Source organism: Eschscholzia californica, unplaced genomic scaffold, assembly GCF_041429995.1.
Source record: "Eschscholzia californica isolate CP2 unplaced genomic scaffold, dmEscCali1.0.p SCAF_5, whole genome shotgun sequence".
In the NCBI taxonomy this organism is placed as follows: Eukaryota; Viridiplantae; Streptophyta; class Magnoliopsida; order Ranunculales; family Papaveraceae; genus Eschscholzia; species Eschscholzia californica.
In genome coordinates this window covers 50,033,767-50,061,719 of record NW_028238472.1, presented here as the reverse complement: position 1 = coordinate 50,061,719, position 27,953 = coordinate 50,033,767, and the positions used below count along the sequence as shown (strand labels likewise).

Here is a 27,953-nt window from a genome sequence, read left to right as displayed (position 1 = left end):
ATTGCTGATTTTCAACTAAAAAGGACAAAAATATTAAATATTACCATATAATCGACTAAAAAATAAAAGTTGAAAGCCGCAGGAACGATTCCTTCGTTCTTCTGTTCAAATTAATATTAAAATTGAGATTTGTATGTATATGTACAACAACATTGGCCCATGATTCTGGAATTCATAATCATTAACATTTTCCTCTAGTCTTCATATATTATACTCTGACCAGAATAAATAAAGAAAGCAACAAGATAGGAATTTCCCAACCGATAGATGTGGAAGAGACAGAGAGAGACCTACAAGCAACCAAAACTTCTGCGAAATTTCCCGATATGGATATTTAGCTTCACCCAAACTGTGCCTTTGCACCCTTGTCGTCTTCACGCTGTTCGTCTTTCGCAAATTCTTCGATTATTTCACGCTGTCTTTGTGTCAAGTTCCTGTTACCAAAATTTGTCTGTGTTAGATAATTAATTGCTGATTACTTTTGCAATATAACATCTATCACTATAGAAATTGTTCGTTTTGGAACTGCAAACAAATGGATCTTATTAAGGAAAAGTTAGAAGACTATAACGAAGAAAACAAAAGTTACATGAATTAGAGCTAACTAAAACAGCTGTCCTAGGCAGCTCACTCATAAGGGAGAGTCGTATACACCATAAGAGCCTCCTCAGAACAATATAGAAGCCCTTAAAAACTTATTTGTTCACTTTTACATGTTCTTCTCCATCACGGTGGATTTTTGACAGTGTTACTGCTCCATCGTAATGGAAATTTAGTCATTATGCAAGTTTACTTGCTAACAGGAAGAACCCTGTGATTCTTTATCAAATGACAAACATCTCACACTAACTAATCTTACACATAAAGGTAAAACCATGTTATATGAACAAGAAAAAAAAAACTTACGTTGGAATGTTGACGTTGAAGTGCACATATTGATCCCCAAAGGATCCCGAGTTTCTGGCCTTAACCCCTGTTATGATTTGGATGAGAAGTCCAGGAAAAAAGAAGGAAGATCTTGAGATGGAGATATGACAAGTATATTGTGGCTTGTAACATTCAATGACAATTAATAAGAACCACATAACTTACAATTCATTAGAAAGAAAGAAGAATCATTTAGTCAAATTACCTTTCCTCCTGAGCACAACCTTCTGGCCAGGTTGAGTACCCGGATTAACCTGTAAACAGAATTAACTCGTTCAGTGAGTTGGAGAGAAAAGCATTTTATACAGAGAAATGAACAGTCGAACTTCTTATGCTGACTACAGAATTGCATTATATCTTGTGGATACAATTCGATTTATTTTCTTCAAATTTTTCCTTAAATAAGAACACTATATAGAGGAAGACAGGATTTGCACAAACCTTGAGAACAACATCTCCTGTCAAAGTCGGAACTTGGACGGTTCCACCCAAAATTGCCTGCATATAAGCAATTTCCAATCAACGGTTGCATCCAAAGGAGTAAGAGAAAAACAGACGGAAAAAATGTTCGCTACTTTCTATAGCTGAAGCTCCGTTACAAGTTGATTCGGCCATATCAAATGGGAAAATGCCAGTTACAGTCATGAAGTTATGAGAGCAAAAATTGAGTACGCCTTCTAACTCCTCAGCTTAACGGATGTAATAACCGAAGATTGCCCCGCTAAATCGAGATGGTAAACACATAAATGACTAGAACAGCCTCTAAGTTGGTGGTGCCAGTGCACCCTCACACTTGGCTTCCACATAATTGGATCCACTGCGGAATCATTGCACATTCAACTCAACCAGAAGCAACTTGGGCACGGCAGACATAACAGATAATGCTCATTTGTTTTAATTACATATATTCAACACTATTTCTCATCCAAAACACTCATACAAATGGTCTTCCACTCACAAATCTGCTACCTTTTTTGATTGTCACAAGAAAAGGTATTCTTAAGGGTCACCATGCAAGTCATTTGGACACCAATAAGCTGTACAACGCCCCAGCAAATTTTATGCTAATACTAAGGAATCTCACTCAAGGAAGAAGCATTACCCAGTCCCCATACAAAATATATCTTAATACATTATCAGAAAACTGAAAACCAAATGATAAACAATGTCAGATTAATTCAGATTACCTGAGTAGCACTCAGAGCTGCATCAACATGGATATCAGCACCTTCCCTTCGGAAAACTGGATCTTCTCGAACCTGGGGAGTTATTTCATATCAATATATGGACATAGATAACTCTTCCTAGCTAACAGCTTGCCGTCGAATAGGAATACTTTGACACAAGGAGGTTAGAGCTGTCACCTTTACGGTAATATAAAGATCACCAGGTTGATTGCCGTCGGGATCTGCGCCCCCACTTCTAGGAATTTTTATAGTTTCATTATCATCAACTCCTGAAGATTCAGTTCAGCAAAATCACAAAATATAAAGACAAATGTTCAAAGCAAGAATGAATTTTGCAGGAGGCTACTCAGATATGCATGCATACCCACTAAACCAATGGAAAACACCATTTTATCATGGAACTGGAGTGAGAAACATTTCAGGGAAGTCTGGGGCTTATAGTTTTGACATCCCACAGGGAGAAATGTGGTCAAAGCCTCAAAGGAATACAATAATTTTTTATCGGAATAGTAGAGGAGGCAGAAGAAGGAACTTTAAGTTTTTAACTAAAAGACTCTGAGCCTTTTTCTTTAAAGACTTGCAAGAACCAGCTTCTAGGTTTTCATAACAAATTGGGTGTGATTCTCTATGAATTACGTCTCATCAACAAGGGTTTTAGGTAAGCCCTTCAATCACGAGTAACACTAAGTGGTCAAAGTCGAGACAATGGCTTCACTGCAACTTTTAAATGCTGTATTTCTATAATAGGCAACCCGTGTTCCTTCTTTAAGGTCAATCGGAGTCCAGTAAACTTCATAACTGTAGAGAGCAATCATAAATGAACCTAATAAAAATAAATAAAGAATTATAAATATACTCTCTTCCAGCATCTTTGCGTCCTCTAGTATGTTTCTTCTACTTTCGAGAAAATCCCATTTAGTATCATTACACTTCGAAGTGGTTATTTTAGTTATCTCTTGAGGATTACACATTTCTTTCTATGTTATGAAGTTTTCAATTGGTGAATAAATAAACTTCTTTGAAGTTATAAAACTCGAACTGGAATTTATGTTTAAAAAGAGTACACTCTTCTGCAACTTTTTATATTAACCATATAAATACGTCAACAAGAACAAATAAAGCAAATATGAAAATAAAGATCATCTCTGGCTGGGAGAGAAAACAAAGAATATGATTGATCTCTTTCCATGTTGCCTACGAATGGTTCAAGAGGTCATATTAGAAAAAGAAACATAATATATAGTTAAGAACTTACCTGGCACCACATCAATGGTGACCGTCTTTGTTCCTCTAACAACACGATCTCCCTTGCAAGACTTGCAGAAGCTCTGCTCACATATTTTACAAAAAAAAAAAAATAGTATAAGATCGAGCAAATATAGCCCAAAAAACAATTGTGACCACTAAATTTTCCTTGATTTGACCCTGAAGGATATCTTGATACAATTAATGTTATGGCTTTAAGTTTGGTTTTCAAACCAATGAAGTGGCGATAAATAGTGAGCTACCATTTTGTATCACTTACACTAATTGCCACCTAAGGGGGTAAAACCAATTACAGTTAGATGGGTCAACACCAGTAGAATTGTACGATTCATTTCAAGTATCCAAAAATCAGTTACAATTGTAGAATTAATAAGTTAATCGGTTACAATTGGAGGGAAGTGGGAAGTGGTGTAAGGTTATACCTTATTTGAAGTTAACTAATCATTAAACTCAACTGCTGGAACTCAAATTTTAAGATTAAAATATGAATAACTATTTATCCCACAATCCCCACACAAAGTGCCGTGTTCAAGAATGTGTGAATGTAGAGACCCCAGCAAATCATTGCTGACAAATACAAACAAGTTATCTTAAACTAGAGAGAACAGGCATTTTATACCGTTACAGTTTTTCCCGTTCCACCACAACGTGTACACGTGGATTGCAACCTAAAAGGACCCTTTTGAATGGATATCTGCAGATAAAAGATAAAGATCATTTTACCACCCAAAGAATAACAATAAAATAAACTCAAAAGTTACAAAACAACAGCCAGAACTAACCATTCCAGAACCCCTACAGGTCTGACATGTTTCAGGTCTGGTTCCAGGAGGAACTCCTGTACCACCTGCACGACAAAGCATTGCAAACAAAAAGAAGTGGTTTTATTTCAAAAAGTAGCAAGTTTCTAGAAAAGAAAATGAACCAGCTGAAGGTTACATCATACCACAAGCTTCACAAGCTAAAGAAGTTTGAAATGCCAAGGTCTTGGAGCACCCCTGGACAGCTTCCATGAAGGAGAGTTCAAGGGCAACCTACACACAAAAATATCATGAAAGAAAAGGTCAAGGTTATGAAATACTTCGCAAATTACTTTCATTCAAATACTTCAAACTGTTCTGCTCACACACACACACACACACACACACACATATAATCTCCGCCTACTTCAGATTTTGCTCATGTACATGAATATATATGGAGAGAGAGAGAGAGAGAGACCTTGACGTCTTGGCCTCCGAAACCTCTTTGCCCGAAGAAGTCTTTGAAGAACTATTCAAGATATAACATAAGCGAAACAATTGCAAATTAGTCATAACTGCTAGCAGTATAAGTCTTGAGTTTGCTTCAAAGTAAAAAATCATTATCTTGAGCATAAATAAATTTATTATATTTCATTGGCTAAATTAAGATGAAATATAAATTTTCCACAGGGAGTTTCATCCAGTCAACAGGTATAACATGCACATAAACTCAGGCCAATAACGGCATAACGAGTGCAAGAAACTTTTTAAGGACCATATAGACAAAATAAAGCATATAGTAATTTTCAAATAAAATAAAATAAAGCATATAACAAATAAAAGAAGTTTCAAAATCTTTAAAACATAAATGCACAAATGGTTAGATGAAAAAAAGGTATTACATCATTCACGCCACCGCCTCCACCAGCACGACCAAAGATATCCTCAAACGGACCAAAGCCACCATCGAATGGACTGCCGGATGGACCACCTCCAGCAGCACCTTGTTCAAATGCATCATGACCAACCTTTTACATTCCCCAAAGATTATATAAAAGAGGTTATGGAATGTGTATATAGAGACAGAAATAGCGACGAGAATTAGCAACTAGGTAGAATAGAATGAAATCAGTATGTAACATTTCTACAGTTAATGCCTTAGTTGGAGGCTAGCCAGTCAACCAGGTACAGGCACTAAGCCTAACAACTAGAGGACCTCCTTGAAACTTGTAGGGCATTTAAAAATTCATAATATACATTAGCAATAGATCTATATACATAGATATGTTCTTATAGCATAAATTACCATAATAACAGAACAGAACAACTCGAGTTTAGAATTCTTAATTAAGTTATTGAAGTGAAGCATTAGTACATCAATAAACTGAAGACTCCAGTCCATATGCTAGATCATCATCTCAACACAACAATCATAATTTTCTTACCAATACTCCTTAACTATAAAAAAATTATGATTGATCAAACTGAGACCTCTAACGAATAAAAGAATGAAGTTCAATAACATCTAGTCAAGGATTTTGTTTGACATCTCAACTGTGCCTGACAAATACCTAGTCAAGAATTAAATGGACTTCAGAACCTAGGATGTTGAGTACAACTAGACAAGGAGGAAGAGAGGAGTTGCTAATAGTAGGGAATTTTGTCAAAAAAAGTCAAAACTTTAACAACATAGGGTAAATTCCAACAGATGAGTGTTGCAAAAATTCAAAGTGCTAGAAGTTAATAATATGAAAATTATATAAACATACTTTATAAGTTGCATTTGCTGTGCTTGTATAATAACACCGGAAGGGTGGATATAATGATAAAATGAACCATGGAAGAGAAATAGCATATTCGAGGTCCAATATCAATATGCCTGAATGCTAATTGGTAGTTGTTATAACTATTGGAATATTGGATACGGTTAGGCTTTCAAATTGGATCTAGAACGACAGAATCCTAGCTTCAGTTAACCATGTATAAAGGATAAATGGAGTGTACATATTTAGATAATGTCTAGGAGGTACTTAGTTGATAAGGAGCAGATACAAATGGCGAATACAACGAAATTATATGCATTAGATAATCAAAGTGACCAGATTGTATTGTTTAATGGTATATGATGTAGAGAAAAGAATGGGAGAGAAAGGGGGGGGGGGGGGGGGGGGGGGAGTGGAGGGTGTATAGAGCTAGAGAGAGGAAGAAATGCACACACCTGGTCATAAAGTGACCGCTTTTCCTCATCCTTCAAAACCTGTGAAGAACACATGAGAAAGTTAATAACTTAATATAGTGGAAAAGGGCGGCAAAGTTAACATTTTTAAGAACCATAACATGGAAGACTGAAGACATACCTCATAAGCTTTTTGGACCTCTTGAAACTTTTTTTCTGCATCAGCATCACCTTTATTTGTATCTGGATGAAGCTTTTTTGCAAGCTGCGAAAACCATACAAATATACCAGTTTAATGATTGAAAATGTTAATAACCACAACACCAATGAGTTTGCTTGATGGAGTTGAATAATACTACAATGGCACTCATGGTACATTGACTTGAAAATGGTAATCTACACCTGATACACATCTATATTGTCTAATTACTAGTTCGCATAATATAAACTTCTTCAGTAAGTACCAATATACGACACATCTTTCATTTACAAGTACACCTAGAGAGAGAAAGGGGCTAGTTTCTCTCCACAATATAGCGGCAAAGGGGAATAACTTACTGCATAATAAGCTTTCTTGATTTCAGATTGACTTGAATTCTTCCGAACACCAAGTGTATCATAATAATCTCTTGATGACATTGAAGCTAATTAACAAAAAGCCAAAAAAGAAAAATTAGAAAATAAAACAAACATAGAAGCGGAAAATCTTTAAACTATAAAAAGATTTCATTGCCACATACAAACCTAACTAATATATAAACCCTAATTGGCTAATTAAGTCAATGCAAATAAAAACCCTTTGCTTTACCTGTTCCGTGAAATCTTCTCGTCGTTGCACCCAAATTACTACATAAAACTCCATTGAATAACTCACCACCATTGCTAAATTTTGCTGTAAAACCCCAGTGATACGAAAAATTCAATTTTTATGAACAAAAACTTAAGATTAATCCTATACCCATAAAAACATACTAGTTTCTGAATTCAGATATCGAAAAATTCTATTTGAATTCCAAGTTCCAGAAACGAATCCCCTCTGAGACCCTCGCCGCGACGAATCATTCAACTGTTTTACAAAACAAATAAATTGCAAAGATTAAGAAGAAGTTATGGGATTGAAAGAGGGGGAGAACGAATGAGAAGGGAACTTACGAGATATGAAGAGGCGCCAATGGAGTTGGAGCTTAGAGACCTTTGGGCAAGCCAGTAAGCAAGTTTTATACCGTTAGAGCGAACCATTGGAGAGTAATTTGAATCCAAGAACAAGGGAAGTTAGAAGATCACAAAGGAAATGTGTTACTGTAACTAATCGAAAACCCTAAAATTGAGAAGAATGTTTGAAGGAAGCTGGAGAAGTATAGAGAGATAGAGAGAGGGAAAAAGGTCTCGTTGGTACTTCTGCTTCTCGAAGCGTCTGACGAATAAATAAAATGTTAACGAAAAGAGGGATACTTCAAGTTACCAAATGGCCCCTTATTTTATGACAGTATTCCTATCTGACCCCCTAGTTTACTGAAAATGCACATATAGCCCACTTTTTCTTCTTTTTTGTTCATAACCCGGTAAAGTTAACATTTTTATCCTCACTTTCCCCTTTTATGTTGTAATCAACTGTCAGTTAACATTTCCGAGATCAAATCTACCCCAAATTTGGACCTATTTCACTCTCACTTTACTTTACCTTCTTCATCTTCACCCCATTACATGTGATCCTCCTCTTTGACCACCATTACCACCCATGAGGCCCATGACAGACTCGGAATTCATATTTTTATTAATGGTATTATTAGGATCATCATCATCATCATCATCAAAATCTTCATCACCATATTCTTCAAATTCAAAGTATCGTCTTCATCGCTAAGATCTCCATCAAATTTCACTGATCTTTCCCCTAGGGGCGACCCTGACTTTTTGGTGGCCCGAAGCGAGGTATGAAAATGTGGCCCTTTCTATCAAATTGTAAAAAGTATAAATGTACTACATGAAAACCGTAAGTACCGCAAAATATTTTCATCATATTTATATAACAAAATAGTTTTTTTGATAATTACAATCACTGGAATTTTGTTCTTCTTAAAGTTTCGATGCAAAGTCACTAATAATCGTCGAATAATTAAGATTGTCAGCCATATCCTTCTCAATAGATAATATAGCTAAAATGTTTAACCTTTCTTGCGACATAGTAGATCGATTATAAGACTTAATCAACTTCAACTTAGAAAAACTTGTTTTTGCGGAGGCAATATCGTTAACATAATTCTATAAGAAACCCATGTGTTCGGGTAACAACCTTTCATATCTTTCAAAAAATCTAGCACTTTAATTAGTCATTTGATCTCATTTGGTAAAAGGCGCTTCCATACTTTCAGTTTAGAAAAATAATTCTAGTCCGTCCATGTCATATGACTCATTATACTTGAGAAAGGTTTCAAGGCGAACACATGAATCTCTCAAATCACCATCATCTTGAGAGTTTGACTTTTTTTAACTCAAACAGAAAATCAAATATTTCTTTGTACTTCTGAAATTGTTCGAATCTGTTCTTAAATGAAGAAAGAGTCTGATCTAATATGTATATGAAATAATTAACTCTAAATGCTTCTTCAGGTGACATTGATGGATCTTGACAGGCATTCTCGTCAAACTGTTTCTTTCTTTGAATAATACGTTTTTCCCAAAATGTTGCTTCAACTCCCATTTTAATGGCAATCTCTTTAGCTTCAACCATGCCTTCTACAAATCCCACTTCTCTATAATCTTCAAGATAACGAATAATTAATTCAATTTCACTAATGCAACATCAATATCTATATCTCCAGTTTGTAGTGTTTTGCTAACAGAGTTTACCGCAAACAATACAATATGCCAAATAACCATGCTCAAAAGGAATTCAAAATTTTCAAAGTCTTGTTTTAATATATTTTCGGCATCATGAATTGTTTTTGAATCATCACTTGTCTCCACTAGTTCTTCTAAAGCTTCTCGCAGTTGTGGAGCTTGAAACCTAATTGCCTTTACACTTTCTACTCTACTTTCCCATAAGTCAAACAAACTATTGGACCTACCATTCATTTAAAGATCATCAAATTTGTTGTCCTTTTTTACTTAACATTTGTTAAATGAGGCCCTTATAATTTTCTTAAAGAGTTGGCTTCTTATATATATATCTTAAAGAAATTAATGTCTTGGTGGCCCCTAAAAACCAGTGACCCGAAGCGACGCTTTGTTCGCTTTGGCCCAGGGCCACCCCTGCTAGTTTCCCCCCCCCATCAAATTTGGTGGTAGCTTCCCCCATTCATTAGATATTTGAAACCAATAGTGTGTTTTTCTTGTGGTGATGATTCTGATCCTTCCCCATCATCATCATGAATATCGTCTTCATCGTCAAAATGTTTAACAACAAATTGTTCTTACGTGGATTCTCCGCTGTCCATTTGCTTACACCTTACATGAAATCTATTATAATAAACCAGCTCAGTCAGCGACAGATCTAAAAGTCACATGCAGTCCTTCTAGTAGGTGGGAAGATTTTATAAAAGTTATAAAGCTTTATCCAGTACGTAATCTTAAGAAGCTCCTAATGGCTACAAATCCTGATCAGCAACGCTGTGTCGTTGAGACTATAATGGCCGAAGTTAATGCTAGGGAGGCATATCCAGTTGTAGGCTGCTCTAGAAATAATTCAACAAACACAAGATACAGAAAAGGAGCTTGCAATAATCAACCAAGAACTATGTAGTTGTCGCAAGAAAGAAAAACATCGACAACTAAAACTACTACAACAGGTGCGTAATACTAAATCGATAGGTCGATGTGAACTACTTTGTACGATATTACTCAACTCGATTTACTCTATGTCTACATATAGAAAATCGTTTCTCAAGCATTCCATTAGTCATCCGAAGAAAGTAACCAAGCAAGGTACTCCGATCCAGTAAGTGGATCAGTCTGACCAGGCGGAGTGATTCTCTTCTTGAGTAGAGTTTCCACGGTTGGGCAAGTTCTTTTCCTCCCACCCCTTGGTCTTGAACGGAACAATTCATCTGCTTCTTCAAAATCACCCTGTAGATTCATGATAAAAACCATATGTTACAAAGGGTCCCTCCAAGAAGATGAAATTTGAAGGAAGAACAAGAACCAAATTACTTACATGAGTATAAACATGACACCCCGATTTCTCATGATTGTCCCTCACATGCTTGAAAGGAAATCTTTTATCGCATCCAGAAATTCGACAGGCAAATGGTCGAAGCTCAAGGTGAACAGACTTCATGTGCTGAATGAGATTTGACTTCTGCATGTCGAGAAACAAACAGATAAGGCATTGACGACTTACTAACACTCCTCAAGGGCCAAGGAATGTTGAAACCCAATACTTAACCAAATTGTCATGCATTTTGTTTCACTACTGTCAGCATCAATCTTCCAAGAAACCCCAAATGCATAATATATGAACTTATCAGGAAAGCAGTTAGAATCTTACTGTTGAAAATGTGCACAGGCAGCCATCAAAACTACATTTTATCTTCTCAGTATCAGAAGGACCTGCATTTTCATGCATACTCATATGCCTTTTGAAATTTTTCTTCAACTGCTTAGTACCACATATGGTGCACAAAACATGCTGGTGGCAAGATTGCACATGGGATTTAAGGCATTCAGCATCCGTGAAAGTTTTCATGCAGTCAGGTTCACAGCAGACTGCCTCGATCGAGTCCAGTTTAACTGTAGTTTGTATCAACAATTAGCAAAGCATGAGTGCATGACTACTAATACTTCTAATTTATCACCATATTTTGCAGTTAGAATCAGAAAAGTTCCGAACAATGCCAATGTTAGAAATTTACCATGAGATTCTTCATGCTTTCTCAGTCTTGAGGCAAACTTGAAAGCCTTTCCACACCCATCTTCTTGGCAAACATGTTTCTTGTCATCATTACCGTCATAAGAAGATTCTTCATCTTCGTGAAGCTCCTCCACATGACGCTTCACGTTAGCTTTGTAAGCAAATCTGCGGTTACAGTTTTCAAAAGGGCACGAAAAGAGTTTCCCTTGATGCTGAAGTAAGTGGCGGGTCAAATGATCTTTCCTCCTATAGCTTGCGTTACAATCATCAATCGGGCACAAAAATGGCCTCTGTAACAAGTCAAACTTATTTTCGTTATGGATTTAAACCTTAAGTGTGTGGGTGTTTAATCAAAATTTAGATTAAGAATGATAATCAATTGCGAAATAAATCCCCAAACCTCACAGAGATTAAGCAAGCGTGTGATTGAGGTTCGCTTGAAGGAGCTTCACAGGAGGTCCCCCAACCTGTTACTAGTCCATTCAAGATAGAATTCCACCTCTTTCGCATTTTGGAGTTCTTTATATGGGATCCAATGCTTCACGCCATACATCATCGAAATTTCAGAAGATAATTTGACCATATAAACCCTAAAGCCTGCAACATTATCTACCTATTAACAACATTGAATACTGAAAAGTACTCAAACAATCTGTTTTACGGGCATATATCAGGATGAAGTAAACAAGAAATATCGAACAAGTTATAAACATTTTATGTATAAGATTTTAAAACACTATTCATAACTCAGATAAATAAACGAAAAGTAAGAATTAGATTAGATGATGAAAGTGAAAACTGAAAAGGGTGAGATCCGAATTAGGTCATATCTATTTATAATAAGAGAAAGGGTACCTCAAGAGAGTGACTTTGCATATGTTGCTTCAAATAAGCTGGTTTTCTGAAATTAGCACCACACTCTTCACATGTGTTTGAGTTTGATTCATCTTTTTCCTCATTATCATTGACTCTTTTTTCTTCCATTTCTTCCTATAACGTACACGCAATTAACAAAGTAATGAGCTCAACAAAACCCTAGTTGATTCTGTTGTACAACCCAAATCTATGAATTAGCATATATAAAAGAGAGAAGAGAGAAAACAACCTTGTGGTGGGAGAGGACATGAGAGGCGATGAGAGATTTCTTAGATCTGCAAATACCACAGAATTCACAGTAATAGCGTCTGATGTCTCTAACAATTGGCTTACTTTCCTTCTTCTCTTCTTCCATCTTCTCTTCTTCCAATCTTCAAAAAATTAGGTATGCTTAGTAGATGTCTATTTGACATATTATCAAACACTTGATGTGCACAAGTACTAAATTGACCAAAACTACTACATGAATTTGAATACCTAAACCCCCAATTTTTGGAATTTGAACTTGAAATCAGCAACCCAAGATATAGTTGAGATATGCAAGAAAAAACTAGGGTTTTAATTTTAGCCAAAACACTAACCTTCAATTGTATTTGAATAGCAAAGATTGGTTCTTGAAGCATTAACAATGGAGATTTCGCCCCACGATTAAGTCTGACCTTCGGCTGTTCCCTAATATCTTCAAACAACTCCTGCAACTCTAAGCCCTAAGAAAGAATTAGACAATGAATATAAAATACTAAACTAGCTCCCCCTTTTGTTTTTTATGAGAATACGAACTACGCTAGTCGCGTTACAAGACATTGATACATCATGGGGATGTAATGAGCACGATAACCGCCTAATTTAAACTGAGAATAAATAAGGTCTAAAGGCCAACAACGAAGAGGCCTAAAGTCCGACAAATTATTACATAGGATAAATCTTGATGGCAACTGCTTCCAAGAGACTCGATCCCACGACGTCATGGTCTTAAGAGGGGTCTCCAACTGTTACGCCAAAGGGTGGTGGACCCCACTTTTGATAAACAAATACAAAACTGCCACCGGACTGTCTTCTTGTAATTCTCTTTCACTCCCTCATTTGTTTGGAGTTGAAAGTTTAGTCTGTTTAAATTCTTTGTACGTTATCATTAGCTGTTTGGCCCAATTAATGAAGTTATATTTCCAAAAAAAAAAAGAAAAAAATTGTTTGTTAAGAACAAACATGAACGAAAACATGAATTCTGCAATAGACGCATGTCGAAAGTGAAATATATTTTTTCGAAACTTTAATTTACTTATGCTAGATGCAATCCATCGATCTCAACATCAAAATGGCATGTTCTTTTACTTTTTACTAACGGTATAATCATGCAAAAATAACTTATTTTATAGAGTTCCATCTAAATATCATTTTAATATTTTTGTCAATTAATTGTCATCCCTCCTTTAGATCTTCTATATCCTTCTCTCCTGCTTACCTATCAAAATGACCTATACATTCCATAGGCCTCTTCTTAGTCTTACAATCTTCTCAATCCATCTTTCTCCTATTCTTTTAGTTTTTTTTTTCATTTGAAATCATAATGTATGTGAATAGGTTTGCCATCTCCTTGTTGTGCTTGCAAGTATCAAAAGAGAAAATGCTCCCAAGATTGTATTTTGCTTGAATACTTCCCTATTAGAGAAAAAGCTCTAAAGAGCTAAAATCCTTATCACCGACATCTTGTCGCTAAAGTCCGGGAACAAGATCCGGTAGGAGGTTGCCGTAGGATAATCCTACAACTACTTCAACAAAAAGAAGCTACACGAAAGGAGCTTGCAACTCTTAACCAAGACATATATAATTGTCGCGAACAACAAAAACATCAACGGTTAGTACAACTTCATCAAGTACACGACCAACTTCAGATAGTTGCATCAATCATCCCAATGTTCTTTGTTATCATTCATTTGCAATTTATATGTACCATTTTTCATTAAAACACTACAGCGTAACAATTTATCTGCAGAATTTCCACCTTTAATTCCTCCGAGAAGACACCTCCAAACTACGACATATGAATACTCCTATTCTAATATGGGGAATAGATAATATCCCGCGGTTCCAATTGACTTACTATACTTAGAGCAATTAAAGTTTCAAACTATAACATGAAAAGTTTCGATACGTATAAAACCATGATACAAGCTTTGTCATGGACAATTCTCAGAATACACCCAGGCTTAGTAATAGACTACTTATTTTCTAACAAAAACAAGTACAAACGTTTTTGGAGTCTGTATGTAAAACCTAAAACCTAGTCCATCTCAAACTAACCTCATTAATTCTCCACAAAAACAACTGACTTTTTAACCGAAATAACAATTATGTCGATCGAAAAGACTAATTGTGGTTTGTGGAGATCAAGTCTTTCATCTATTTCCCGAGAGTTTTTCAGAACGTATCTCTTTTAGTTTTACTATTTTAGATGTCTATCATGGATAACATGTAACCCTACTTAGAATTATTTAGTGCTTTCCAAACAGGATAATTTTAACTATTGAAACTAACCATTATATTACATGACATTCCAAAGGATTACCTCAAGGGTCTTTATAAGGCCTTCAAGGGCCAAGATATCTTAGTCCATCCAAAAGGCCTCGACACTTATTAAACTTGAGCGTACACCTATAGCTCAGTCTCCAAACACTCTCGCGAGCGATGTGGGACTATCACATTTTCAATTCATGTGTTTCTTCATGATGTACTCATACCATTTCAATGTAATTAATCTTGACATCTATGAAAAAAAAATGGCGAACATACTGAGCAATACGTATCCAATGTAATATACACATAATGAAATACTTCACAAATTACTGCATTCAAACACTTCAAACTGTTCAGCTCATATATTCATATACAAACACACCCACGCATATGAACAAACCGAGATCGAGTGAGATACTGTAAGAGACATCTGAGACCTTGACACCTTGGCCTCCAAATCCTCTTTTCCGGGAGAAGTCTTTCAAGAACTGTTCAAGGTAATAACATAAGCGAAAAATTGCAAATGAAGATCCCAGTTAGTTATAAGTGCTAACAAATACGAGTCTTGAAATATAACCATGTAATTTCCACATTAGACAAGTTTAAGCAAATAATGAACTAACGAACTCAAGCAAGCATAGTATTGCTTGTCTGCTCAGTGTGAACTGCGTACTAGAATTACATTCTAATCGTTATATAATAACCAACATCATGAAAAAGGCTTACTAATTTATTTGATAAGCAACTAAATAGAATAAAATGGAATCAACATGTACCGTTTTTATAGTTGATCTCTTATTTGGAGGCTAGTCGGTCAACCAGGTACAAGCACTAAGTCTAACTACTAGAGAACCTATTACAAACCAGTACGGCATATAAATATTCGTAATATACATTAGCAATAAATGATACATACAATTATATGTCCTTATAGCATAAACTACCATACTAATGGAGTCGAACAAAATATTTGATTAAATTATGAAAGTGAAGCATAGAGAAAAGAGAGAGGGGTGCGAAAGAGGGGTAGAGCTAGAGAAAGGAGCATAGCCACACACCTTGTCATAAAGTGACCGCTTTTCCTCATCCTTCAAAACCTGTGAACAATTCAAAAGAAAGTTAAATATTGTAAAAAAGTGCGAGAAGATGATAACCATTGTTTTGCAAAACATACAAAATATACCTCATAGGCTTTTTGAACCTCTTGAAACTTTTTCACTGCATTAGCATCACCTTTGATTGTATCTTGATGAAGCTTTATCTCACGCTGCGAAAACCATACAAATGATACCAATTTAATGATAGAAAATGTTAATTACCACAACAACAACAACAACAACAACAATGAGTTTGCTCATTAGAGTTGAATGATAATACTACTATAACACTAATGGTACATTGCCCCGAAAGTGATAATTATTAAGTTTGTGGTCATCCAACTTAATATTAATTTTGCAATGAGTTGAGATGACCTACACATTATATACTTGGTTACTAGACCACCCTTCTCCCATGTGGGACTATTTACACAATAATCTACGCCTGATACGCATCTATATTGTCTAATTGCGAGTTCACACAATATAACTTACTGCATAATAAGCTTTGTGGATTTCACATTGACTTGAATTCTTCGGAACACCAAGTGTATCATAATAGTCTTTTGATGACATTGAAGCTGATTAACAAAAAGCAAAATAGTGAGTAATCTTTGAACTATCAAAAGATTTCATTGCCACATAAAAACCTAACTAACATATAAACCCTAAATTCGCTAATCATATGAATGCAAATAAAAGGATTTTGCTTTACCAGTTCCATGAATTCTTCTTGTTGTTGTACCCAAATTACTACTATATAAAACTCTATTGAATAACTTCCCACCACCATTGCCAAATTTTGCTGTAAAACCCCACCAGTGAAATCAAAAATCAATTTTTTCTTTTTTATGAACAAGAACTTAAAGATTAATCGAATACTCATAAAAACATACTAGTTTCTGAATTCAAATATCGAAAATTTCTAGCATTTGAATTCCAAGTTCCAGAAACGAATCCCCTCTGAGACACTCGCCGAGACGAATCATTCAACTGTTTTACAAAAAAACAAATAGATTAAGATGATGTTATGGGAGATGAAGAGAGATTGATAAGGGAATGAGAAGAAAACTTACGAGATTTGAAGAGGCGCCAATGGAGTTGGAGCTGAGAGACCTTCGAGCAAGCCAGTAAGCAAGTTTTGTACCTTTAGAGCGAAGCATTGGAGAGTAATTTGAGTCCAAGAATAAAGGAAGTTAGAAGAAAACAAAAGGAATGTGTTACTGTAACTAATTCAAAACCCTAAAATTGAGAAGCAAATTTGAAGGAAGCTGGAGAAGAAGTAGAGGGAGAGAGAAAGAGACAGTCAGACAGAGTAAGGTCTGGTTGTGTCGTTGGTAACTTCTCTTCTATGAGCAATTTAAGTTACCCCTTTTGCAAGAAATTTTAAACAAAAAAGATGGTAATTCTAAGTTACCCCTTTTGCAATTGGTAATTAAACTTACCTCCTCTCTTTGAGAGGTAGAGTCCATCAATGGGCAATTTAAGTCGCGCAAACGACTCACATTCCCGAACTACCCATCACACGCGTGTTACAGAGGCATTTCTTAGATTATTCACGTGGAGATGGAATTATGGAGGTGAAGGTTTCACGTATATTTGCAAATTCAAATCGTCCATTTCGAAGATGCTCGTTGCAAGAGGTAATGTCTTTTGAATTAGTTTTTTTAGCTTACCCCCTTTCGAAGTGTAAGGATACTGATTTATATTTTTTTTTAAATTTGCTACCTTTCAAGAGTAATGGATTTTAATTCGATAGTTTTGATTTACTTCTTTCAAAATCACTACAACTATTTCATCTTGATCAACTGAAAAATAGGTTAAGAAGGTTCATCTATCTCTTACGAAGATGAAAAAACTAGCTCAACCAAACCCTAAAAAGCAAAATGCCAGTAACTGTGAAATTAAGAGGAATAGAATCATCACTAACTTTACTGACAGAGGTGTTGTTGAAGTCTTGAAGACAATGTTGAAGGAGTTGTTGCAGAGAAGAAAGAGTCTCCAACTTACTACACCTAGAGCCATTAAAGTTTCAAACTACAACATGAAAAGTTTCTACACCTACAAAACCATGAGCTTTGTCATGAACAGTGCTCACAAGACACCAAGGCTTAGAAATACACTAGTTATTTTCTAACAAAAACAAGTCCAAATAATGTTGCTGGAGACTGTTTATGTAAAACCTAAAACCTAGTCCATCTTAACCTAACCTCATTAGTTCTCCACACAAACAACTGACTTTAACTGAAATAACCAATGTGTCGATCGAAAAGAAACTTAGGATATTTTGAGACGTTAATTGCTCATGCAAATAAATAATTGTGGAAATCAAGCCTTTCGTCTATTTTGTGAGAGTTTCTCGCAACGTATCACTTTTAGTTTTATTATTTTGGATGTATATCATGGACAACATGTAACTCAGCTTAGAATTATTTAGTGTTTTTTTAAACAGGATAATCTAATCTACTAAAACTAACCATTATATTACATGACATACCAAAGGATTACTTTAAGGGTCTTTACATGACCTTTAGGATTCAAGATATCTTTGGTGATGGAACATTGTTTTGTTCTTGACAAAAGTTCCAGGAGCTCATCCAAAACCTCGACACTTACTAAACTTGAACGTACACCTATAGGCCAGTCTTCAGACACTCTTGCAAGGGATGTGGGACTATCACATTTTCAATTCATGATGTATTCATACTATTATATAGAACCCTAATAAGAGTCCCACTCTTTGGAAGTTCCATAAAAACCCTTTTGAATAAGGTTTAAGGAAATAGTCAAAAATATAAACTAGTTTATATTTCTCGATTCTCTTGCTTTGTGGACGTCCAAACCATGCACAAAAAGGCAGATCTGATCTTCCCCATTAAGTGGAACTGTCTACTCAAAGATGGCCTCCCCTTTTTTGCTTCCGGCCCAAAACCCCTCGTTCGGGCCTTTTGTGCTATTTCCCCAAACTTCTTTTAGGCCTATGAGACATGTTTATGGGACTCTCCCATGATTATATATCTCATTCCCACTAGTCATAACATCCGATCAAGTACCCATTCTTATGTGTAACCCGATGTAGGATCCAACGAGGTTAGCCGCGAATTACTTCGTAATTCGACGATCTTAGTTGGTTTCTAGCTAAACATTACGATCCTAAATCAACTGGACTTGATGATCTTCTTCACTAATTGTCCTATCCGACAATTTGCTTGCACTGCATTCTTGGTCGAAGGACATCTCCTTGCAAAAGATATTCTCTTTAAACCATACATTGACATATACAAAAAAAATAAACTAGAGCGGAAACTAAACAAACACGGTTTCGGGTCGAAACCCGAACCACAAAAAAAAAACTACAAAAGACAACGAAGGGACCCCCTTCGACGGAAGAATTGGAGTGGTTGCCATGGCAGAAAAAAATCAGCGATCAGTTCTTCCAGAGAATCAAGAGAGGAATAACAACATCAATTAAATCATGAGAATAACAACATCTTATTCCATCATCAATCTATACTCACACGATTTCCACTTCTCTGTTTTGGTTTATAATTTCTTCTTATGTTTTAGTTCGATTATATTTTGTGATCTATAGGATCTTTTCATTCGTATCTTGAGGTTCTTCTCTTTTTACGACCTTTAGGGTCTTTTCTTTTAGTTTATGTCTTGCAACTTCTTTCTCTTCATAAGGTACTTTACATTTGGAAGTTTTGTACTTCACTTATGTAACTCTTATGTTGTTTGAAGAGAGGAGTTAATTTCTCAACCATGTAATGTCCAGAATTTTTATCTTTGTTATGAATGAAATTATAGTTTAATAAAAAAAACTACAAAAGCCTCTTAAACACCGATACAACTTATAAACAACTTTAAGTGTTATGTATATACATATTCGAGTTTGGTTACTGAAATAACTAGATAACTTTTAAATAACGATAAAGCCAATAAACGAACACCAAAGAAAATGAAGTAACACTACTAGCCTCGTTAGACAAGATCACCAACCGGAATATGCACTCCGTCTCGAGGCTACGACAAAGCACCTGCACACTAACAACTGGTAGGGGGCCATAATACTCACCGACACGAGTTATTCTGGTAGAAGACCAATCCAAACCCCATCACGTTTTCAAAAGTTCATTTAATAAGGTCTAAACATAATGTAAAACGATTTATCAAATCAGTTACTATATATACTATATACAAAATCGATTTCCTTAATCTAACAAAAAATAACAGTGATTAGTTGTCCGCCCATGGTGCGCTCCCAATTAAGATAGAGTACCTCAGAAAAATCTAAAGTGCATTAGATAGTACCGTCCCATAACGGCACTAGCTAATGCATTAACATCTCCTCGAGATCTCCTTGAGAAAGAGACTTACCCCTAGCCGGTAAGTCTCTCTCACACCAAGGGGCTCTACAATCATTGAAGAGTTTACCTCATGATACATATATACCTTAAGTACCTAAATACGTTTTTTATCATCGAGTTCGAATAAGAGAGCCGTCCCCCAATACCCATGGAAGGACCTGAACCTTATTCTCTTCGGTACTCTGTCATGCATCTAATGCGATCTTTCAAAATCAGTTTCATTCATATTACAAAACCCATATTCTCATTCAATTCATTATCTTATCAACACGAAAATGGAACAACCAATAGTCATATCGCACACCAAGCAGAGGAATCCCAATCAATGTCACCTCCCAAGCTAGCGGTCAGGGTGTACGACCCTGAGCCTCGAGCTGGAGACACGAGAACCAATGGCGAGCGAGTGGAGCACTCAACACCCACGGGTTTCATGACTAGTCCGCACCACCTCACCGGTCTCACACGGGTTACACCCATGTCTATATGTCATCCTAACCTCAATAGCTACGTGCCCGTAGGTTGACATAATCCGAAGTCGGGTACATACAAGAAAACCCCAAGTAGTTCACAATCGTTAAAAATGGTTTGAAATCCTTTCTTATATCGCAGTAAAATCATTTAAGCACATTTCAGTTCATCACTTAAAATCGAATTTCATGCTACCTAAACTCTTGTTATAATGACGCATATATATAACTATAAACCCTAACATATTTCATAATCTATAAAATCATGATAGATAAAGGATTCAGAACCTCTACCTGGCGGTACTTAAACTCTGTCGAAACCGTAACATGATCGTCAACGATATGCTGCGGCTCCCCCCTCAATCAAAATCGCAAACAACCAATATAAACATTAGGTTCTTCGGTAAGAATCCTCGAGGTTCTTCGGTAAGAACTCTCGTACAACAAAAACAATAGATAAAAGAAAACAATGAAAACTTAAAATATAAAATCAAATTCGTAAAGCAGGAAGACATCAAATATAACGGAATTTTGATCGTTCTCTAACTCCATAACAATGTCCACTGAATACCTGAATTGCATACTAACCAACCAATCGACTTCCCATAAACGCTATTTTTCATTTCAGAGTCTTCATAAGCTGACAAATCATATAATGAACCCCACAATATAAATCTGTAACTGGAATTGTCCATTTGTATGAAATATGACAAAATTCGGGTAACCATCTTTATTCCAATTTATTCCCAAAACTAGTCCAAATATGAAATTCGAGCAGTAAAATAATTTGGCAGCCCCATCTATATATAAATACCCCGAAACAGTCCATAATATCGTAAACATGTTTCTGAACATATATCATTCGAAGAAATTGAATAATAACCGTCTAAATAACTCCAAATTACTTACCTAAATGAAAATCTGACCCAACTATATAGTATACGAAATAACTATCATAAAACCACTAAACTGGGACGAAATAGAAAATTCTAAACTGCTATATATGTAGAACAAATCGAATAGAATTACCTGAAAGAAATTTCATTGAATTCCGGCCACCGAGCGCAAACTAATTAAGACGGAAAGAACAGACTTCTAAAACCCTAGCCTTCCAATTTTATTCCCTCTGCCGGTCGAAATGAGATGAGAAAGTGAGGTTGCCACATGTTGCTTACTTAAGTGCCCATGTATTTTAATTCTTTTCAAGTCCTCCAATTACATTTACTTCATAAACAAGTCCCTCTATAATTATTCTCAATTAATTCAATCTCCCTTAGTTACCATTTAACCCCTAATGTGACTTTCTTCTTCCTCCCAAAACCAACCACGAAAAAAGTATATGGTCCTTCGTCTAACCTTAGGGTGGCCAATACGTGGACAACTGTTTTTTTTATATGGACAACTGTTTTTTTTATATGGACAACTATTTTCGGGTTCGGTGCGAGTCAATTATGCTTGACTTAGTTGACTTTGATTTAATAAGGGGACAACTTCATAAAGTCTTAAATACTAACAGTTACTAACTTGTGGACCATTAACAAAATAATAGTTCAAAATTGAAAACCTAAGTTGTCTTCTTCATCATCTTCTTCATCATCTTCTTCTTCTCCCTTCTTCTTAGTCTTATTCTTATTCTTGTACTGCTACTAAAAGTAAACTATAGTTTTTACCACTTCCTTTTGTTTTTTTATCAAACCCTAGATGAATGAAGAAGATAAAACTCATCAATCTCCACTTCCCTTATTCTTTAGTAAACTATAGTTTCTATCACTTCTCTTTGTTTTTTAGTGAACTATAGTTTCTACTACTTCCCTTTGTTTTTTATCAAACCCTAGATGAGTTTTAATCAAACCCTACATTGATAGGTTGTGAAAGAATACAAAACTATTTCAAGCCAAAAAATCGAAGTGAAGAAGAAATTCCCAGAATTTCGTGGGAAATCTACGAAAATATGCTAGATCTTCGTGGCAAGTTTCCTTCTGTTTTGCCAAATTTTCGTAGGAAATCTATGAAATTGGAAAGTCAGTTTTTTTTTTTTTTTTTTTTTTTTACAAAAACATAGAAATTAAGATCTCTCGTGTTTTGTCGATTTTCCACGAAGCACGAGCAACTCTACTTTGTAAAAAAGATCTAGGGTTTTGAAATTTTTGATTTCTAGGTTTTAAAAGTTTAACGGGGTTTAGGGGTTTTAGATCTAATCATTCTGGTTAGGAATATCCTTCAACAATTCCCTTTCCTTTGTTTGACGTCATAATCTTCTCCAAAAAAATTATCTCTCTAGAATTTTGGGTTGATGATGAAGATGAAGTAGTAGAGAAAGGCCAAACTTACTTAGGGTTTATGAGAAAAAAAGGAGGTGTTAAAATAATACATCTAATTCTAAGAGGACTTGAGCTAAAATAATAGAGAGTTGTCCCCTTAGAAACTGGTGTCCATATAAAAAAATTAATTATTTTGGTTGTCCACATAAGATAGTTTTTTTTTTTGAATTGTTCAGCGTGTCTCGAACCCTTGACCTCTAGGGTGGAAGATTGTACCTCTTACCACTCCAACCAAGGGTTGTTGACTCCACATAAGATAGTTGTCCATATAAGAAAAACGGTTGTCCACGTATTGGCCACCAACCTTAGTCTTCTATATATTTAACCGTGAAACATGGAATGTTACAAAAATTCTTCACAAATTACTGCATTCAAATACTTCAAACCGCTCTGCTCATATATGCACATTTATTTTTTGAAAATTTGAATGAATATATTAAGACGAAAATGAGCTATACAAGGAAAGAAAAAACGAAAAAAAAAGAGACAAGAGGAAGAGAACAATGTGAAAAACAGACTCCTCACATCATCCATGCCTCCCAATCCACCACAACATCATCTCAAGACATGTAAACACACCCACGCATACGAAGACACAGGGATCGATTGAGATAGTGAAAGAGACCTCACAGTCCTTGACATCTTGGCCTCCAAATCCTCTTCGCCTGGAGAATTCTTTCAAGTACTGTTCAAGATAATAACATAAGCGAAAAATTGCAAATGAAGATCCCAGTTAGTTATAACTGCTAACAAATATGAGTCTTGAAATATAACCATGTAATTCCACATTAGACCAGTTTAAGCAAATAATGAACTAAAAACTCAAGCAAGCATAGTATTGCTTGTTTGGTCATTTTGAAATGAGTACTAGAATTACATTCTAATCATTATTTATTAACCAACATCATGAAACAGGCTTTTACTAAATTACTGAACAGAAAACAAAAGTTTGAACATTACAAACAAGAGAACCTATTAGAATTACATTCTAATCGTTATTTGATAACCAACATCATGTAAAAGGCTTACTAAATTATTTAATAAGCAACTAGATAGAATAAAATGTAATCAATATAGTTGATTCCTTATTTGGAGGCTAGTCGGTCAACCAGGTACAACCGTACAACCACTAATTCTAACTATTTAAATAAACGGTGCATTAGATACTAAGTTACTAAGAGGCAGATACAAATGCATTAGATAATCAAAGTAACAAATGTATTGTTTAAACGGTATATCCACACACCTTGTCATAAAGTGTTCGCTTTTCCTCATCCTTCAAAACCTGTGAACAATTCAAAAGAAAGTTAATATAGTGGAAACGTGCGAGAAGATGATAACTATTGATTTATGAAAACATACAAAATACTATACCTCATAGGCTTTTTGAACCTCTTGAAACTTTTTCACTGCATTAGCATCACCTTTATATGTATCTAGATGAAGCTTATTCTCAAGCTGCGAAAACCATACAAATGATACCAATTTAATGATTGAAAATGTTAATTACCACAACAACAACAACAATGAGTTTGCTCATTAGAGTTGAATGATAATACAACTATAACACTCAGAGTACATTGCCCCGAAAGTGATGACTTACTACATAATAAGCTTTGTGAATTTCACATTGACTTGAATTCTTCGGAACACCAAGTTTATCATAATAGTTTCTTGATGTCATTGAAGCTGATTAACAAAAACAAAGTGAAAAATCTTTACACAATCAAACGATTTCATTGCCACATAAAAACCTAACTAACATATAAACCCTAAATTCGCTAATCATATGAATGCAAATAAAAGGATTTTGCTTTACCAGTTCCATGAATTCTTCTTGTTGTTGCACCCAAATTACTACTATATAAAACTCCATTGAATAACTTCCCACCACCATTGCTAAATTTTGCTGTAAAACCCCACTCAAATCAAAAATCAATTTTTTTTTTATGAACAAGAACTTAAGATTAATCCAATACACATAAAAACATACTAGTTTCTGAATTCAAATATCGAAAATTTCTAGCATTTGAATTCCAAGTTCCAGAAACGAATCCCCTCTGAGACACTCGCCGAGACGAATCATTCAACTGTTTTACAAAAAAACAAATAGATTACAGAGATTAAGATGATGTTATGGGAGATGAAGAGAGATTGATAAGGGAATGAGAAGAAAACTTACGAGATTTGAAGAGGCGCCAATGGAGTTGGAGCTTAGAGACCTTTGAGCAAGCCAGTAAGCAAGTTTTGTACCTTTAGAGCGAAGCATTGGAGAGTAATTTGAATCCAAGAACAAAGGAAGTTAGAAGAAAACAAAAGGAATGTGTTACTGTAATCAAACGAAAACCCTAAAACTGAAAAGAATGTTTGAAGGAAGCTGGAGAAGAAGTAGAGGGAGAGAAAAAGAGACAGAAGAAGGTCTGGTTGAGCCGTTAGTAACTTTTCTTCCAAGTTACCCCTTTTGCAAGAAATTTTAACAAAAAAGATGGTAATTCTAAGTTACCCCTTTTGCAATTGGTAATTAAACTAGAGTCCATCTATGGGCAATTTAAGTCGCGTAAACGACTCACATTCCCGAACTACCCATCACGTGACATTTCTTAGATTATTCAAGTGGAGATGGAATTATGGAGGTGAAGGTTTGACGTATATTTGCAAACGTATTTGCCACGTACCTGTGTATGTAAAACCTAAAACCAACTCCATCTCAACCTAACCTCGTTAGTTCTCCACAAAAATAACTGACTTTAACTGAAATAACTATTCTGTCGCTCGAAAAGAAATTTATGGATATTTTGAGGTGTTGATTGTTCATTCAAATAGCTAATAGTCTTTCATCTATTTTCTGAGAGTTTCTCACTACATGTCTCTTTTAGTTTGATTATTTTGGATGTCTGTCGTGGATAATATATAACCCAAATTAGATATATTTAGTGCTATCTCAACCGGATAATCATGACTATTGAACCTAACCATTATATGACAAACCAAAGGAATACATTAAAGGGTCTTTATATATGACCTTTAGAGTCCAAGATATTTTTGGTGATAGTAGTTATCGGGCTTTTTCAATTCATGTGTTTCTTCATTATGTTTACGTATTCATACCATTTGAATGTTATGAATCTTGACGTTTATGAGAAAAAATGGTAAACCCAAGCATATGTAATCAAAACTTACTGAGCAGTACATAAATCTGAATTCAACTAGTAGCTTATTGGTCATTTCCCGTATGTCCTCCTATTTTAGGATCAACTTTCTGCGTCGAATTTAGTTAGTGAGAAATGCGGAGATGACTTCTCTCATTCTGTTCTATGTACTTCCCTCTCCCCACCTTCCACACAAATATATTTTTTAAAATTTTATTCAATTTTTTTTCTCCCTCGTCTCCCTCCTTTCTCCTGAACCCTAACTAATTTTGTTTTCATAAAATCCACTGCCGGTAGGTTGAATGGGTTAACCCTGAGAAAGAAATCACCCCCCCTTCGTAGTGGAAGGGGATTCCCCATTAAATCAGGCCATTTTCACATTTTCCACACACTTGAAGATCGCGCAGGAAGCTGGCCTTAAAATTACTACTGCTATGTTGTCAATGCTAATAAAAAAAGATGTTGTTTGTTATCGTTTTCCATAACCAACTTGTTTGTTTTGATGAACAAAAATAAGTTCTCAGAATATATATATGTGTGTCAAAAGTGAATAGTCCTTTTTACAAGTTTAAGTCACTAATGCTAATAGCGACTGTACGAATGTATATCTTTGTACAACTTTAAATGCAGTGGTCATAGCAATCTTGTTGATGTCGATATCATAGTATTCTTAAATAAGGCAATCATGCAAAAATAATTTATTTAATTTAGAGATTATGAAAACAAATCAAACAATGGAACAAAATAAAATTTAACTTTTAGAATATCTAGTAAGATTGTTCTTTAATTATACCTCCATCTTTTAGATCTTGCTCCTACCTCAACTATCAACACTATACTTATATATATGCTAAAGGCCTCGCCTAAGTCGTAACATCTTCTCGATCTATCTTTCTCATACTTTTTAGGGTTTCTTTTCATTCGAATTCGAAATGTCTGCGAAACGGAGGTCATCTCCTTGTTGTGGTTGTAGGTATCAAAAGAAAAAATGCTCCCCAGATTGTATTTTAGTCGAACACTTCCCGGTTAGCAAGTGGGAAGATTTTCTAAAAGTTAGGAAGCTATATTCCATACCTAATCTGAAAAAGCTCTTAAAAGATATGAATCCTGATGAGCGACATCTTGTCGTTACGAGTATAATAGCTGAAGCTAAAGTTAGGGAACAAGATCCAGTAGGAGGTTGCCCTAGGATAATTCAACAACTACTTCAACAAAAAGAATCTATGGACAAGGAGCTTGCAACAATTAACCAAGAACTACAGAAGTGTCGCGAGAAGGAAAAACATCAACATGTACAAGAACAACTTCAGGTAGTTGCATCAACTATCACAATTCGTAAGCAATATATATTTATATACATTTTATCATTTAAACATGATAGTGAAGCAAATTTTCTTCGAATCATTTTCATTTATTAAGTCCGATTCTCAAAATATTTATTAACTTTTGTTCTTAACTGGTAGCCAATGGAAGCACCAATTAAAAGAGAAATGGAATCAAGTAAAGATGTCAAACCAGTCATTGATGTGACTGTGACTCCTACTGCAATATTGCAAAACCACAAAGAAGATATCAAACCCATCATTGGTGTAAACCCCAAAGAGAAGGATGCCATGAGTTTAAGGTATGATGGAAAATATGAAATAGAAAATGTTTAATTTGGTATTAAAATTTTTTGTAAAATAATTGGGTTACTAAAAAGCGTCTTTTATGAATATTGCAGCCCTGCTAAAGAAGTAAAAAATGGACAATAATCATCTCTTTGATTGATTTGTCAGAAACAGAGAAAATCAGATGTCTTACTAGGAGACTGAAGAAAGACATATAACATGTGTTGTTTTCCATTTATTTTTAATAAAATTAATTTGTGTAAAACAAATTAATGACATTACAATTGCGTTGATATAAAATTGAATATCTAATTATATGAGTTTAATATTTAATTTATGTTTTTTTGTCCGACTAGCATTAATCTTATATTTATTTCCTGATGAGATTCTTACTTCAATTA

At 35.1% G+C, this 27,953-nt stretch overlaps 2 protein-coding genes across 8 annotated transcripts; both read right to left on the bottom strand.

Moving 5' to 3' along the window:
• Positions 1-78: 78 nt before the first annotated feature.
• Positions 79-25,227, bottom strand: LOC147540185 (chaperone protein dnaJ GFA2, mitochondrial-like). 5 transcript variants are annotated; one of them, XM_086639741.1, is made up of 18 exons: positions 24,976-25,107; positions 24,787-24,883; positions 24,613-24,702; positions 6,858-6,943; positions 6,481-6,564; positions 6,342-6,380; positions 5,026-5,151; positions 4,602-4,652; positions 4,327-4,414; positions 4,163-4,227; positions 4,000-4,074; positions 3,370-3,442; positions 2,292-2,383; positions 2,115-2,186; positions 1,369-1,425; positions 1,133-1,181; positions 907-973; positions 79-434 (listed from the first exon to the last, which is right to left on the bottom strand). In XM_086639741.1, exons 1-18 carry the CDS (start codon positions 25,060-25,062, stop codon positions 341-343), a joined length of 1,392 nt encoding a protein of 463 aa, XP_086495867.1. In that variant the 5' UTR covers positions 25,063-25,107; the 3' UTR covers positions 79-340. The 5 variants fall into 5 exon arrangements, with proteins under 5 accessions (XP_086495867.1, XP_086495868.1, XP_086495869.1 ...); XM_086639742.1 differs by lacking the exons at positions 24,613-24,702; positions 24,787-24,883; positions 24,976-25,107 and adding exons at positions 16,351-16,440; positions 16,532-16,628; positions 16,712-16,968; XM_086639743.1 differs by lacking the exons at positions 24,613-24,702; positions 24,787-24,883; positions 24,976-25,107 and adding exons at positions 7,108-7,191; positions 16,532-16,628; positions 16,712-16,939.
• LOC147540186 (transcription factor IIIA-like) lies at positions 10,000-12,917 on the bottom strand. 3 transcript variants are annotated; one of them, XM_086639749.1, is made up of 8 exons: positions 12,606-12,726; positions 12,254-12,395; positions 12,004-12,138; positions 11,554-11,745; positions 11,150-11,438; positions 10,786-11,027; positions 10,453-10,596; positions 10,000-10,364 (listed from the first exon to the last, which is right to left on the bottom strand). In XM_086639749.1, exons 4-8 carry the CDS (start codon positions 11,656-11,658, stop codon positions 10,194-10,196), a joined length of 951 nt encoding a protein of 316 aa, XP_086495875.1. In that variant the 5' UTR covers positions 11,659-11,745; positions 12,004-12,138; positions 12,254-12,395; positions 12,606-12,726; the 3' UTR covers positions 10,000-10,193. The 3 variants fall into 3 exon arrangements, with proteins under 3 accessions (XP_086495875.1, XP_086495872.1, XP_086495874.1); XM_086639746.1 differs by lacking the exon at positions 11,554-11,745 and having other exon boundaries at positions 12,606-12,917; XM_086639748.1 differs by lacking the exons at positions 11,554-11,745; positions 12,606-12,726 and having other exon boundaries at positions 12,004-12,134; positions 12,254-12,389.
• Positions 25,228-27,953: the final 2,726 nt, after the last annotated feature.